The 12420-nt window shown below is 30.2% G+C and overlaps 1 protein-coding gene across 4 annotated transcripts in view; it reads left to right on the top strand.

Moving 5' to 3' along the window:
• The window catches only part of LOC143239724 (protein CLEC16A-like), a 75519-nt gene that overhangs the window by 40939 nt on the left and 22160 nt on the right, over positions 1-12420 (top strand). For all 4 annotated transcript variants that reach the window (XM_076481142.1, XM_076481145.1, XM_076481144.1 and 1 more), the window contains exons 13-16: positions 1898-1998; positions 7207-7259; positions 10343-10412; positions 11313-11467. In XM_076481142.1, the coding sequence (XP_076337257.1) occupies positions 1898-1998; positions 7207-7259; positions 10343-10412; positions 11313-11467 (379 nt within the window). The remainder of the gene's footprint in view (positions 1-1897; positions 1999-7206; positions 7260-10342; positions 10413-11312; positions 11468-12420) is intronic.

Genomic DNA, 12420 nt, shown 5'->3' with positions numbered 1-12420 from the left:
TTGTAACAGATAGATTAAAGGCCAGTTATAAGGTGTTTTATATTTGTTATTGTATTATAAATATTATTATCTAATCTGACACACTGCTACTTTTTAATATTTGGAAACACAGAAGATATAATTCTATTATTGTGGTTAAAATCACTTTCTACAAAACTGTGTAGACAGATTGCATATTTGGTTTTTTATGTAAGCATTTTACCCCTTTAAAACTGATAATAATAGTGAAAAAAAACTGAAAATGTTGGAACTTTGTAGAGTTTTCGTGATCTATTCACATGCTGAAAGCAGTGTGTCTGTATGTTGTTAATTCTATTATTATAGTTTATATCGTGTTAAAACTACTTAGTAGATATGAAATTATTTTATGTATGTATATATGATTAATGACCAGAGATGACATGCAAGTTGCAATTAATTTGGCTTCAAATAACCTGAGAGATTTTAAATCTAAACATAAAATGGTCAAAAATTCCTTTGAAAGTGTAATTCCATAACAGTGGACTTTGGGGTGTAAATCATTTTGGTTCTTGTTGTGTTATAAAAGAAACAAGATCATAAAATATTCATGTCTTTGAGAAAGTATGTTGACTTTTTTTAGTTTGACCCCATGCACTAAAATTCCTCAGATCACTTGGGAAGATGACCTCTACCTGCCAATACCACATAATCCTGATACTTAACCCTATAATTCCAGCATGGTGTTTGTTGATTACCTTTTTGGCAGAGGTTTAAATATACATAGTGATTTATGTTTCTCTACTGATATCCCAATTAAAAATGTGTGTTTTTAACTGTCTAATTTACATAAAAAATTATTACTCAATGTTTTACAAATGTGTATACTTCAATAACACATGTTTTGTCTGTTACAGTTTCATTTTTGTAAATAAAAATGATAAACTATTTGAATAGAGCAATATAAGAAGTTAGAAAATGTACTTATATCACTTTTGTGTATTATATAATCGTGTAATTTGTTAGCTGTTTCTTGATTTACATACAATTCAAAGCAGGAATTTTTGTGAGTTTAGAAACTTAAGGATAACCAAAGTAATTTAGTGCAGGTCTCTTAATATTTTTGAAGTCAGAGATTCCATGGCTGTTTATTGCTGTCTTACAAAAGATTTCAAACTAATCAAAACCTGTCAAGAAGTAAGACTGTTATGATTATAAAATGAAAATTATAAATGTTTTAATAAAACATTATTGTCTTTGATACTGCTAAATAAAACTGTAAATATATAGTAAGGTCTTGATGTGACCTAACATGGCCTGGTGGTTAAAGCACTAGACTTTCAAGCTGCAGGGTTGTGGAGTTGAAACTTCATCACCAAATTTGCTTGTCCTTTCAACCGTGGATATATTATAATTTGTTGGTCAATCACACCAGTCATTGGTAAAAGAGTAACCTGAGAATGGATGGTGTTGACTCACTGCTTTTCATTTAGTCAATCATTGCTAAATTAGGGATGGCTAGCTCTGATTGCCTTTGAGTATCTTTGGGCAAAATTTGAAACAAAATTGAAGAAAGATATTGATGGAGATTATGGTAGGATAATTATTAAAGCAGCATCAGATTCTGATTAGTATTTAATGTGTCAGTGTGTGAACAAAAGAAATTCTGTAGGTTGATCTGAAACACCCATTACACCCATAATCTATGGTATCAGCCATGCTGTAAGTAATTTAAAGCAAAGCTTTATTCACTTCATGTGAGCATCAATAATACTTATTCATAAATAAAGGAAGATCATTGTTTTAGTCTTGAAATTATTGGAAACATTTGGCATAACTTAAAATCTAGTCTCGTAAGATTTATATAAATTAGGATAATAAATTACTATTCTGTTTTACTTGTACTTTAAAAGTTTTTTATTTTATTTTTTTATTGCAGGCCATTTTTGGAAGCCATCTTTAATGCTTTGGAATGTACAGAAAATGACCACAATGCTTTATTTGCTTTGTGTTTATTTTATGCCTTGGGACATAATGCTGGTAAACTTCTTTATTGTATTTATTAACTGAAATACATGATTTTCTTTTAATTTTTAGTTGTAACTTTCTTGGTAAGCATCAAGAATGTGTAGAGATCAGTGATTGGTTCCTGTGAAGTTATTCACTGAGAGTATTGCAAATAAGACTCTATAAGTCATCAGTATTTTACGTTAGATGTACAACTGAAGCATGTTTGTTGGTATATTCTTGAAAATACAGTGGTACAACTACCATAATTCCATGTATATGTGTAAATGGTGCAGACTTTTTTCACTATTGCTTGTGCTATTGTTTAAGAGTATTGGTGCACAGGAAGGAATATTATTAAAAATAAATGTATCTCTACTAACATGCTAGAAAAAGAACTGGGGAAATACCTGAGGGTGTTTACACGATGTTAAAAGTAGTTCACAGTTATCAAAACATGAAGCCTTTTATTACGTTTTTGTGACCAAAGCTAAGTGATTTATAGGTGCTTTGTCTAGGTATGGCTCAATGATTAACATACTGGAAAGCAAATCTAAGGATTTGTGATAAAAATTGTTTGACTAAAGTTATGTTTGGAAGTGAATGCTGTTCACCAGTTGCATTCTGTCTAGTTTGTTATTTCAAGATGAGGGATGCATATTACAAATGGCTAATGTAGCTTTGAACAAATATCTGACAAAAAGAACAACCAAAAAAAATTAATTTTATGTGTTTCAGGAAATAAAAAGAAAACCCAGCAGTCTATATATGTAAGAATAAAACCCAGCAGTCTGTATATGTAAAAAGAAAACCCAGCAATCTGTGTATGTAAAAAGAAAACCCAGCAGTTTGTATATGTAAAAAGAAAACCTAGCAGTTTGTATGTGTAAAAATAAAACCCAGCAGTCTGTACATGTAAAATTAAACCTAGCAGTTTGTATATGTAAAAATAAAACCCAGCAGTCTGTATATGTAAAAAATAAAACCCAGCAGTCTGTATGTGTAAAAGAAGAAAGTCTGTATATGTAAAAGGAAAACCCAGCAGTCTGTATATGCTTTATTAGTTTTGTGTGATATTGTGGTTTATTGTCTTTTTTTTTGTTCGTAAAAGAGACTGTATTTAAATGATTCATTACAGAGTTGTAATTAACTCCTTTTTTGCTACTATAAAATACTGTGATTATATTATATTTTACCCTTTTATAATTTGTAAAAAATGTGTTTGTTTATATAATTGTTTACATATACTTAAGTATTTCTAAGCACTTGCATAGATTTTTGAGAGATTTTAAAGAGACTTGTACAAGTTAGTATGAATTATGGTGGTAAATCATTTAAAATGACTTTAAAGTGTTGTATTTTAGTGACTTTTTTATTGTTGTTTTCAAACAATCTGGCATGAACATTAAGCTATCCAACTTTTTGTCTTAGCCAATAGTTGTTGTCAGTGAAGAATTTGAAAATACACTTTTGACTTTTATGAACTCTGGTCCTGCTTGTTTCTGGAGCTGAATGATGGTTTACTTTCTACTCCAAGGTGTCCTTCAGAAAATCTACCCTGAAGTGTAGTGTGTAACTTAGTGTGGCCTCAGTAAAGAAAGCTGAAATAATTATCCTGCTTTAGAAACAGACAAGAAAAGTCCATTCAAACTAAAACTATACTAGATTGATGTTACCTAAAATATCCTTGTGTAGAAACTAGCTGCTTGAATGACGGTTTATTTTTTATATGTGATGAAATGTTTTTACGTCATGTATACAACTGATATTTTTATATACTACTTTCTTTTCCGTGTTTAAAACTTTACCTGCTTCATTGTGAATACTTATAACTCTCTTGGAAATAAGTTTACTTGAATATCACATGAATGAAAGTGACAAATGTTCTGTGTTTGATAAGTTTCATTGGCTATCTTTCTTGAATAAATAAATTAATATTTTTCCTATATACAGATGTTATTAATGGTATATCTTACTTGCATGCTTAGCTCTCACAAAAAAAAATTAAATGTGAGTCTATGTTTTTTTACATGCCAGTATAATAATTTTTACATTTATTTCTATATTTAGATACGGCATCCAGCTATGTGTAAACTTAGATTTAAGCAACCAAAACATTTGTGTTTCATTTGTGGTTCAAACAACAGAGGTGGTGTGTGTTGTGAATTATCATTATAATTTAAGCAATAAAGGTATTATCTTGTTTTTTACATGTACATATCAGTTATCGAAGATAATGTCTTAATTTTTTTAGTTGTTTAAATTTGAAGTCATTAGTAATGCATTTGTTTTTATTTTTTTCAATCTTTACAAACTTTTGATGTTTGTATAGTGGGTAAGTACAATGTCTTGTGGAGTTAAAAACTTGTAATATTTGTCAACCTTTTAAATATATTATTTCTGTTGCATGCTGTGGTCTGAAAACGTATGACTTTCTGTGTGAAATTAAAAATATTGGAGATGATTAGTATTTGACTTACTAGTTACAATTAAGAAAATTCAGTACGTGAATTATATTAGTACATAAGACGTGCTTCACCAACTGTTGCAGCAGCTTCCAACACATATTGCTCTTCTTCAATAGGTGTCTCTCTTTTCAGAAAGCACATGTTCATCACAGTAACTTATACTGTATTTTACTGTTATTCAAAAGTTGTTTTTCTATTTGGAAAACGTGTTTGTGGTAGTTTATACTTTACTTTTCTGTTATACTTTAAAGTATGTCCCGTAGACACTCAATGTTGGACCTGATTAGTAATTGGAAGGGTGATCATCTTCAATACTAGGTGATAATGGCAGTATTACTGCACCCTTGTAGCACCTTGGCTGTGACTCTTGAAATCGGGTTTTGATGCCTGTGGTGGGCAGAGCACAGATAGCCCATTGTGTAGTTTTGTGCTGATTTACAAACGAACCTGTTATATTTGTTTTTATATCCTAGAGAGTAAACACAAGGAATATTATTGTTGAGGTTATGCCAAAACAGAATGCCAGGAAACAGAATTAATAGACTAAGTAACTAGTGTGTAACATCTTTTTCATGTTCTTCAAAATGGAGTTAATTAAAAGTGTGATCTGTAACCCAACTTACTTGTAAGCTTACAAAGAAAAGAACAAAACATAATACAAGGAATGATGACAAATGTTTGCAGTGAGAGATAAAGAATAGTCTAATTGATCATAGGACAACATCATCATGGCTTGATGATAAACTACAGGGAAGAACAGCTATTTTATATTAAGTAATTTCTTCTGCATTTTTAAAATATAGACTGAAGTTCAACTGCATTTTAAGTAGTTTATGGCTGTTATATAGAACATTCACACAGATATTATATATTTAGTTTTTTTATTAATACTTTTCATGTATTTTTAAAATGATTATTAAACTTTATTTTTTAAATAGCTTATTGCTGTTATATAAGACATTCACATTGATATGTTTTAAGAATGCTTGATTCATTAGCTCAGGAATTGTGAATGCAAATGCCTTATGTTATTGGTTGGTAACCTGTTTTGATTGCAAGTCAATTATATACATTTTTGAAAAATTTAGCATCTGTTGGGTTGCTGATAGTGATGTAATTCTCAGTACTGGTGAATATGTAAATTAATAGTTTGAGCAGTTTAAATATTTTTCCCCAATATTGATCTTAGTTTGTTTTTGTAACTGTAACTTCTTCCCCTCTGCCATTTAGTATCTTTGTTCTTCTCACATACTGCCAAGAAATTTGAAATGAGCAATCAAAATGCTCTTAGAGGTTGCAACACTGAAGCCAACTTTTGTTAGTCAGCCAAATCATTGCTGCAGGTCACATGGTGATTCATAGGTCATAGGTTATAACCACTGCTCTGTGTTTGACACCTTTAATTTATGACAGTAACATTGTTTGAGTCACACTGCTTTTTGTATGTAGTTTAGCAATTATAAAGTCACTGCTGTTTTAACAGAAACTTATTTCTAATTTGTTTATTGTTTTTCAACATTATTAGGCCCAGCTTGACTTGTAATCTGAAGGTCAAAGGTTTGAATCCCTGCCTCACCAAACATACTTGCCCTTTCAGCTGTGAGGGCATTATAATGTGACAGTCAATCCAACTATTCATTTGTAAAAGAGTAGCCCAAGAGTTGGCAGTAGTGGTGATAACTATCTAACTTCCCTCTAGTCTTGCACTGCTAAAATAGTGATGGCTAATGCAATTAGCCCTCTTGTAGCTTAGCGCAAAATTCAAAACAAACAGCTCAATATTATTAATGTCAGTTTTTGGGTTTTTACTCAGTTATTGTAACCAGCTTCAAATTAAGATTGTGATTCTTATTGTATGTATCTGCACTTTATATAAACTGCAGATAGAAATATGAGCTAGTTTGCTAGCAATTTATGATACTTAGCTGTACCATGAAACTTGATGAAACAATCAGTTTTTGTATTATTTTTACTGATGAAGTATAAATCTTGTAATATATGTATAGTTGACAGCACTGTTCAGTTCTGAACATTAAATAGTAAAAACAGTCATTATTTTTATACACAAAAGCTTACCAACCTTATGTTTGGTATAACCAATATTTTTATCTTTTACTGTATTTCCAGATTGTATTTAATAAGTTTAAAGTGTCACACAACTCTCTAGGAAGGAGCATAATTGCAAATTATTTTGTAAATTGTGCATCTGATGACAATGTCCTTGCATTTTCTTCTCTAATTAGTCTTCTGTTAATTTCCTAAATCATGTACATAGTCATAAATGGCAGTGCCCCTGTGTTTGGCTTTCTAGTTTGGGCTAATACACATCTTAAATTATACATTTTATGACAGTGTTGTTCCATTTTGCTGTCTAATTTGATCTAACATAATCTCCTATGTTGTGCATATGATGACAGTGTCCCTAAATTTTTCATATGCCCCCTGTGTCTTTGCATTTTGCTGCATAATTGGTCTAGTATTAAGTTACTAAATTATGCATATGATGACAGTATCCCCATGTTTTGCAGTCTCATTTGGTGTATTAACTTTCTAAATTGTGTGTTTGATGTCAGTGTACTTACAGTTTTCTGCCTATTTTGGCATAATATTAAATAGTATACCTTTTATAACTTGTGAAAATAAACTTCACAGGGAAAAACAAGAATGACTTTTAACCTAATATATGATACTATTTTATGTGCATTTTTAGCTTCATTGTGTCTACTTAGATTGAAGTTACAAATTATAGCTTTATTTTTTATTTATTCCTCAGGGATCAACCAGGATCTTCTAGACACTGTATTAATGCCAACAAATAAATCAGAGGTATGGCATTGGTAATTCATTACTAATTAACAGAAAGTCATCTTTACAATGCTTTTGGATGGATAGTGTAAAAGATTAGGTGGTTGGATAACCTCAGAACAGTTGGGTATAAATATTCTGATAACTTGCTTAGCCTCAGATTCAAGCAACTTAGACATTAAACAGTGAACTAATAATGTTGGGGACTACGGATAGAATTAAGAGTAGAAGCATTATTGTGACCATGTACATTTTTAATGACATATATAAATATCTAAAATTTGGAGTATACTAATATTTTGAACAGTTTTAACTTGTCTGATACAGTAATTATGCAGAGCATGTGCTATGCTCCCAGCTAATGATTCCTATAAAAATTACAAATCTCTTTAACCCTTTTGCTACAGGCTGGGTATAATATGCACAGATTTGTTAACACATTTCATGTGTTAAATATTTTCACTATAACTTTTGATACAGCATGTGCATCTTCACAAAAGTTGGTAGACTTTTAAGTAAAGATTACAAGTATTTTCAATACAAAAAAGTATTTTTACTGAAGATTTGTTTGTGAAAGTATAGTCTGTTTTGTTACTACTCTGAGTGCGAAGTGATTTCATGTTATGATTAAGAAACTATTCTTCATCCTAAAAATCTCAAATATTATTTGCATAATCTCTAAAACTTTCTAAATACATTTCAAATGTATGCTTAGAGTGAGACCTTATATTCTATGCTATTTTCTATATTCCAGCTGTGTTGGGTCTGTCACTTGATTAACCTCATAATTATCATAAAGTAATTAGGAAATAAATATAAATTATGTTTTTTTCATGCTGGGATGACTAGATATTATAACATGAAAGTACAAATGTTTAGTCTGAGTAGCTCAAGTCTCATAACACTGTGTATTTATACATTCATTTTTATTATTAAATTGACCTTTCAGGCATGTCTAGTTGACATTACTAATCTTGTATTGATGCAGTGCATGAGCATTCATGTTATGTATCCAGTAATATAAAACTGACCTTTAGTCCTCCTTGCCTTGGCTGTGTTTTATTGGACCAGTATTTTGTAATATACAGTCACATTTCAATTACTATACATTTTTATATATATATATTATTACTATTTAAAACTAAATTATGAAATTTATTTTATCTTAAGGCATAGAATAATAAAACTAGAAGTAAGGTAAACAGTTATTTCTTCTCACTATGACCTTTGAACATGATTGCTGCTGGACATAGGTTGCTAAGCCTTTTAAAATTTTACACTGGAGGATATCAAACAATTTTTTTACAGTTGTTGTATATACAGCTGAATAACCAAAATATCATAACTATACTGACACCATAGAATTACACTAAAATTTATTAGCTTGGTAACTAAAATATGTTTAGGTTTTAAAAAAATGAGAAACTTTGAGCTAACTGAAAACACAACCTACCTTCATGAAACCTTGGTTTGAAAGAACATTGTAGCCTTTTCACAGTTTAAATTGGCTGGGAAAAAAAACACAAAGGGGACATTCTAAGCTGTTTATTGGTTATTCTCATACCATATACTGTAGTAATGGTATATAAGAGACTGTTTCAAAAAAATAGAGTTGAATGGGGCCACCTTGTTTGATTCAGTATGTAAGTCATATCTCAGCAAAATAAAAGATATGAGGTTCTCATTTTACATTCCAGCTTGTCAATATAAGTAATTTGAGTTCCTAATTTGTATGAAACTATAAACATAGTATTCTAACATCACAAACATCTAATTTTAAATATTACTTCATTCAACATACCACAATTCAATAAAATCTATATTTGGATGTGTTCTTCTAATATTCATTTTTAAATTTAGAAATTAACTCATGTATAATATTAAAGTTTGAATTATATTCTACAATTTGATTCCAAACTTATTGATATAAATTCATAAAATAGTAGTTCAATAAAATTTTGAATGCTAGTCAACAAATGGGATGACATGGCCTTTGATTAGTGATCCATTGCAAAAGGATTAAATCAGCAGTCAGTTTTTACACCTTTGCAATAACCATTTAGATTTTAAACCTATTTATAGGGTACCTGTATTTCTAGGCTTCTGTAAAATATGAATAATACATGCTTGTTTGTATTGTTTTTAGTTAGACGCAGTTCAAAGGACAATAAAACAGTTCAAGGTCGATATAAGAAACGTGTATACTGTTATGAGCTTTAGGCCATTTAGGGTAAACAAATGTAGTTTCCTGTTTCAATATAATTTCATTCTAGGGAAAAGAAAAAGTAATTTCGATATATTTCATATTCTGTTATGTGATTATAAGTACAATTAAATTGACTGACTTTGTTTAGTTAATGTAGAGGAAATAACAAATAAAAAATAAACTTTTACTGAAATAAAACATTTGAAATTTGTTTAGGAGGTTCAGGAGATTGTGCATTTGAAATTTGAGATTTTCAGATGAAACATATTTTTACTCTTAACATGAAAAATTACTTTGTACTCAGAGCAGTCAACACTTTGACTCTATATATTTGTGGGGATATATAAGTAAAAATACTTCATTAGAAATCCTGTCTGCAAAGACTTCCAACATTTACTGAGATATTGCAAAATTCCATGAAAATATACACAACATATTAGAAGTTAAAGTATGGAAACCCTGAAGGTCAATGTTGTCATGAAATCAGTTGAAGTGGCTGAACCCTTAGCAACAAATCTAACTGAATAAGTTTAATGCCAAGATAGGAAATATGTAACCAATAATCAATTTTCACTACTTTTTTAGATCCTTCATTAAGGATATAATTTATAACTAAAATTTTTCTTTAATATGTGTTAAGTGTATATGAGGTCTGTGAGTAAACTTTTTGTTAAAAACAGAAACAAAAATTAAATTGTAATTTAACAAGTCATTAGAATTATGTAGGATACATTTTCAATGCTATTTCAGAGATACCTATGTTAAATTAGAGTTATAACAGTAACCTTGAACTTCTATTTATTTTAAGCTAAGTCAACTTTGAGAATCTTTGTTAAAAATTTTGTTTTTCAGGACACATTTATATTTGAAACAAATTTCGAATTTGCTTTCTCTGCAGACAAAACATCTTTACAACATTCACTTAGTTGAAAGGCTTATCAAGATAATCAGCCAGAGCTGTCAGTACAGTGAGTATCATTTTGTCAAGATAACCAGAGTCATAATACAGTGTGTGTTAGTTTCTCAGAGCTGTCTATACTTTGACCAGTAGCATTGGTTAAGTAATTGAATACAGTGTTAATGTATTATATGTAGTTCCAGTAAAACTGCTGTTACTGTATTTTGTTGAGTTAAAATTTGCAAACCAAAATTTCTTGTTTAGCAACAAAAAAATCTTATTATCTTGGGTGAACTTTGTACATTTAGAGTATTTTTTAAATACAAAGTTTAACCCTTGCTCTACTGTTGATATTGGTCAATTATTCAAGAAAGAGAGAAAAAGAAAAGAATCTCACTCAGTATTGATAACTTTAAGGTATTTTATAATTGTGATGATGTAAGTTTCTTTTTGGCCCAAACCTTCCTCCAGCAAGGTCTAGCAACATGTACTCTAGTGCCACTTCATGGTGCTATGATATCCCCTAGGTGCACTTCTGGTGTCACTTCATGGATCTATGACTTCTATCAAGTGACCTCTGGTGTCAACATCCTTTATATACTTTTTTTTCCAGCTTAAGGGTCTATTTATACTGACAGATATAAGCCCATGCTGGTATTTTTTTTTTCATTAATAATAAATACAAACTAAGCTTCAAAAATATATTAAATTTTCTGAAATATTTTTGGCTCTAGAAATGATCCAGGAATAAACAGGAATATTTTGTCTCTCTTCTCTTTGTGAAATATTATACTTACTGACAGTTTTATTAACTGAAGGCATTAATAATAAAGTAATTTTTTCAGTTTATGGGAACCAAGTATGTAATATGATACTGGTTTTCTTTTGCAAAAATTATTGACGTTATGTAAAATCTGTAATTCTTGTGTTCCCTTTTTTAATGTTTTCTTTATTTTACAATTAATTCCAGACAGTTGCATAAGACTTGTAACACTAGAAATGAGTGTTCTATTGCTGAAACAGTTAGTTCTAGAAAACGGTTGTAGTTTTCTTCAAGATCACCACCTGGAAGCAATTGACCAGGCTCGTGAAGAAAGTACTTTACTTCTTAGAAACTTCTACAAAGTAAGTATCCTATACTCATTGTTATCTCTTACAAATGTAGGCATAATATTTTATAACACTAGCTTAGCATTAGACCAGTGTACCTTGTACAACAAAGACAGAATGACAACAGTTATGGTTTACTGTGTATTGCACGACAATTTAAATTTGAGAACAGTTGTTTCGTACGGTATATTGTAGTTCGAGGTAAGTGGTGAATGGTACTTTTTACTATATTCTGCACTTGCCATAGATGATGCCAAACATCACAACAGATTAGCTGTTTTACATTTTTATCTTAAGTGTAAAGTTATTTGTATACATGTCAAGCTATGGATGCTTTGATATCTTGAAATTGAAATTATAGTATTATGGTGATACGCTTTAAGTAATGGTTCTTAAATTGTGTGAAATGGGGAACTGAGGCTTGAACTTTACTTTTAATAACCAGAGATGATGATATTTCATGTAAAGTGAGTATCCATAGATTAAAGTGGATATTTACCAGACACCCATGTAACTTGTGTTTTCATTGTGTTTACTAGGTGTAAGATACTGTAGTTTCAGAAGTGAAATTTAATCTTTACTGATCAAATGCAATTTGAGGGTCAGAGATTCGAATCCTAGTCTCACCAAAACTTACTCACCCTTTCAGCCATGGAGTCATTATAATGTGATGGTCAATCCCACTATTCTTTGGTAAAAGAGTATCCCAAGAGTTAGCAGTGGGTGGTGATGACTAGCTGCCATCACTCTAATCTTTCAGTGATAAGTTAAGGATGACTAGAACATACTGCTCTTGTGTACCTTAGCATACAATTCAATACAAACAAACAATACTGATTAAACATATTTTTCACTGTGTGTGTGTTATTGTTATGTGTAAAACTGTGTTAAACTTCTGTTTGAAACTGAAAACAAGTGTGGGTACTTTGATTTGTAAATATCAGTTAATTGTCAGCATATATTGAATT

This window comes from Tachypleus tridentatus, chromosome 13 (genome assembly GCF_004210375.1).
Source record: "Tachypleus tridentatus isolate NWPU-2018 chromosome 13, ASM421037v1, whole genome shotgun sequence".
Taxonomy (NCBI): Eukaryota; Metazoa; Arthropoda; class Merostomata; order Xiphosura; family Limulidae; genus Tachypleus; species Tachypleus tridentatus.
This window is presented reverse-complemented; position numbering and strand designations above follow the sequence as displayed.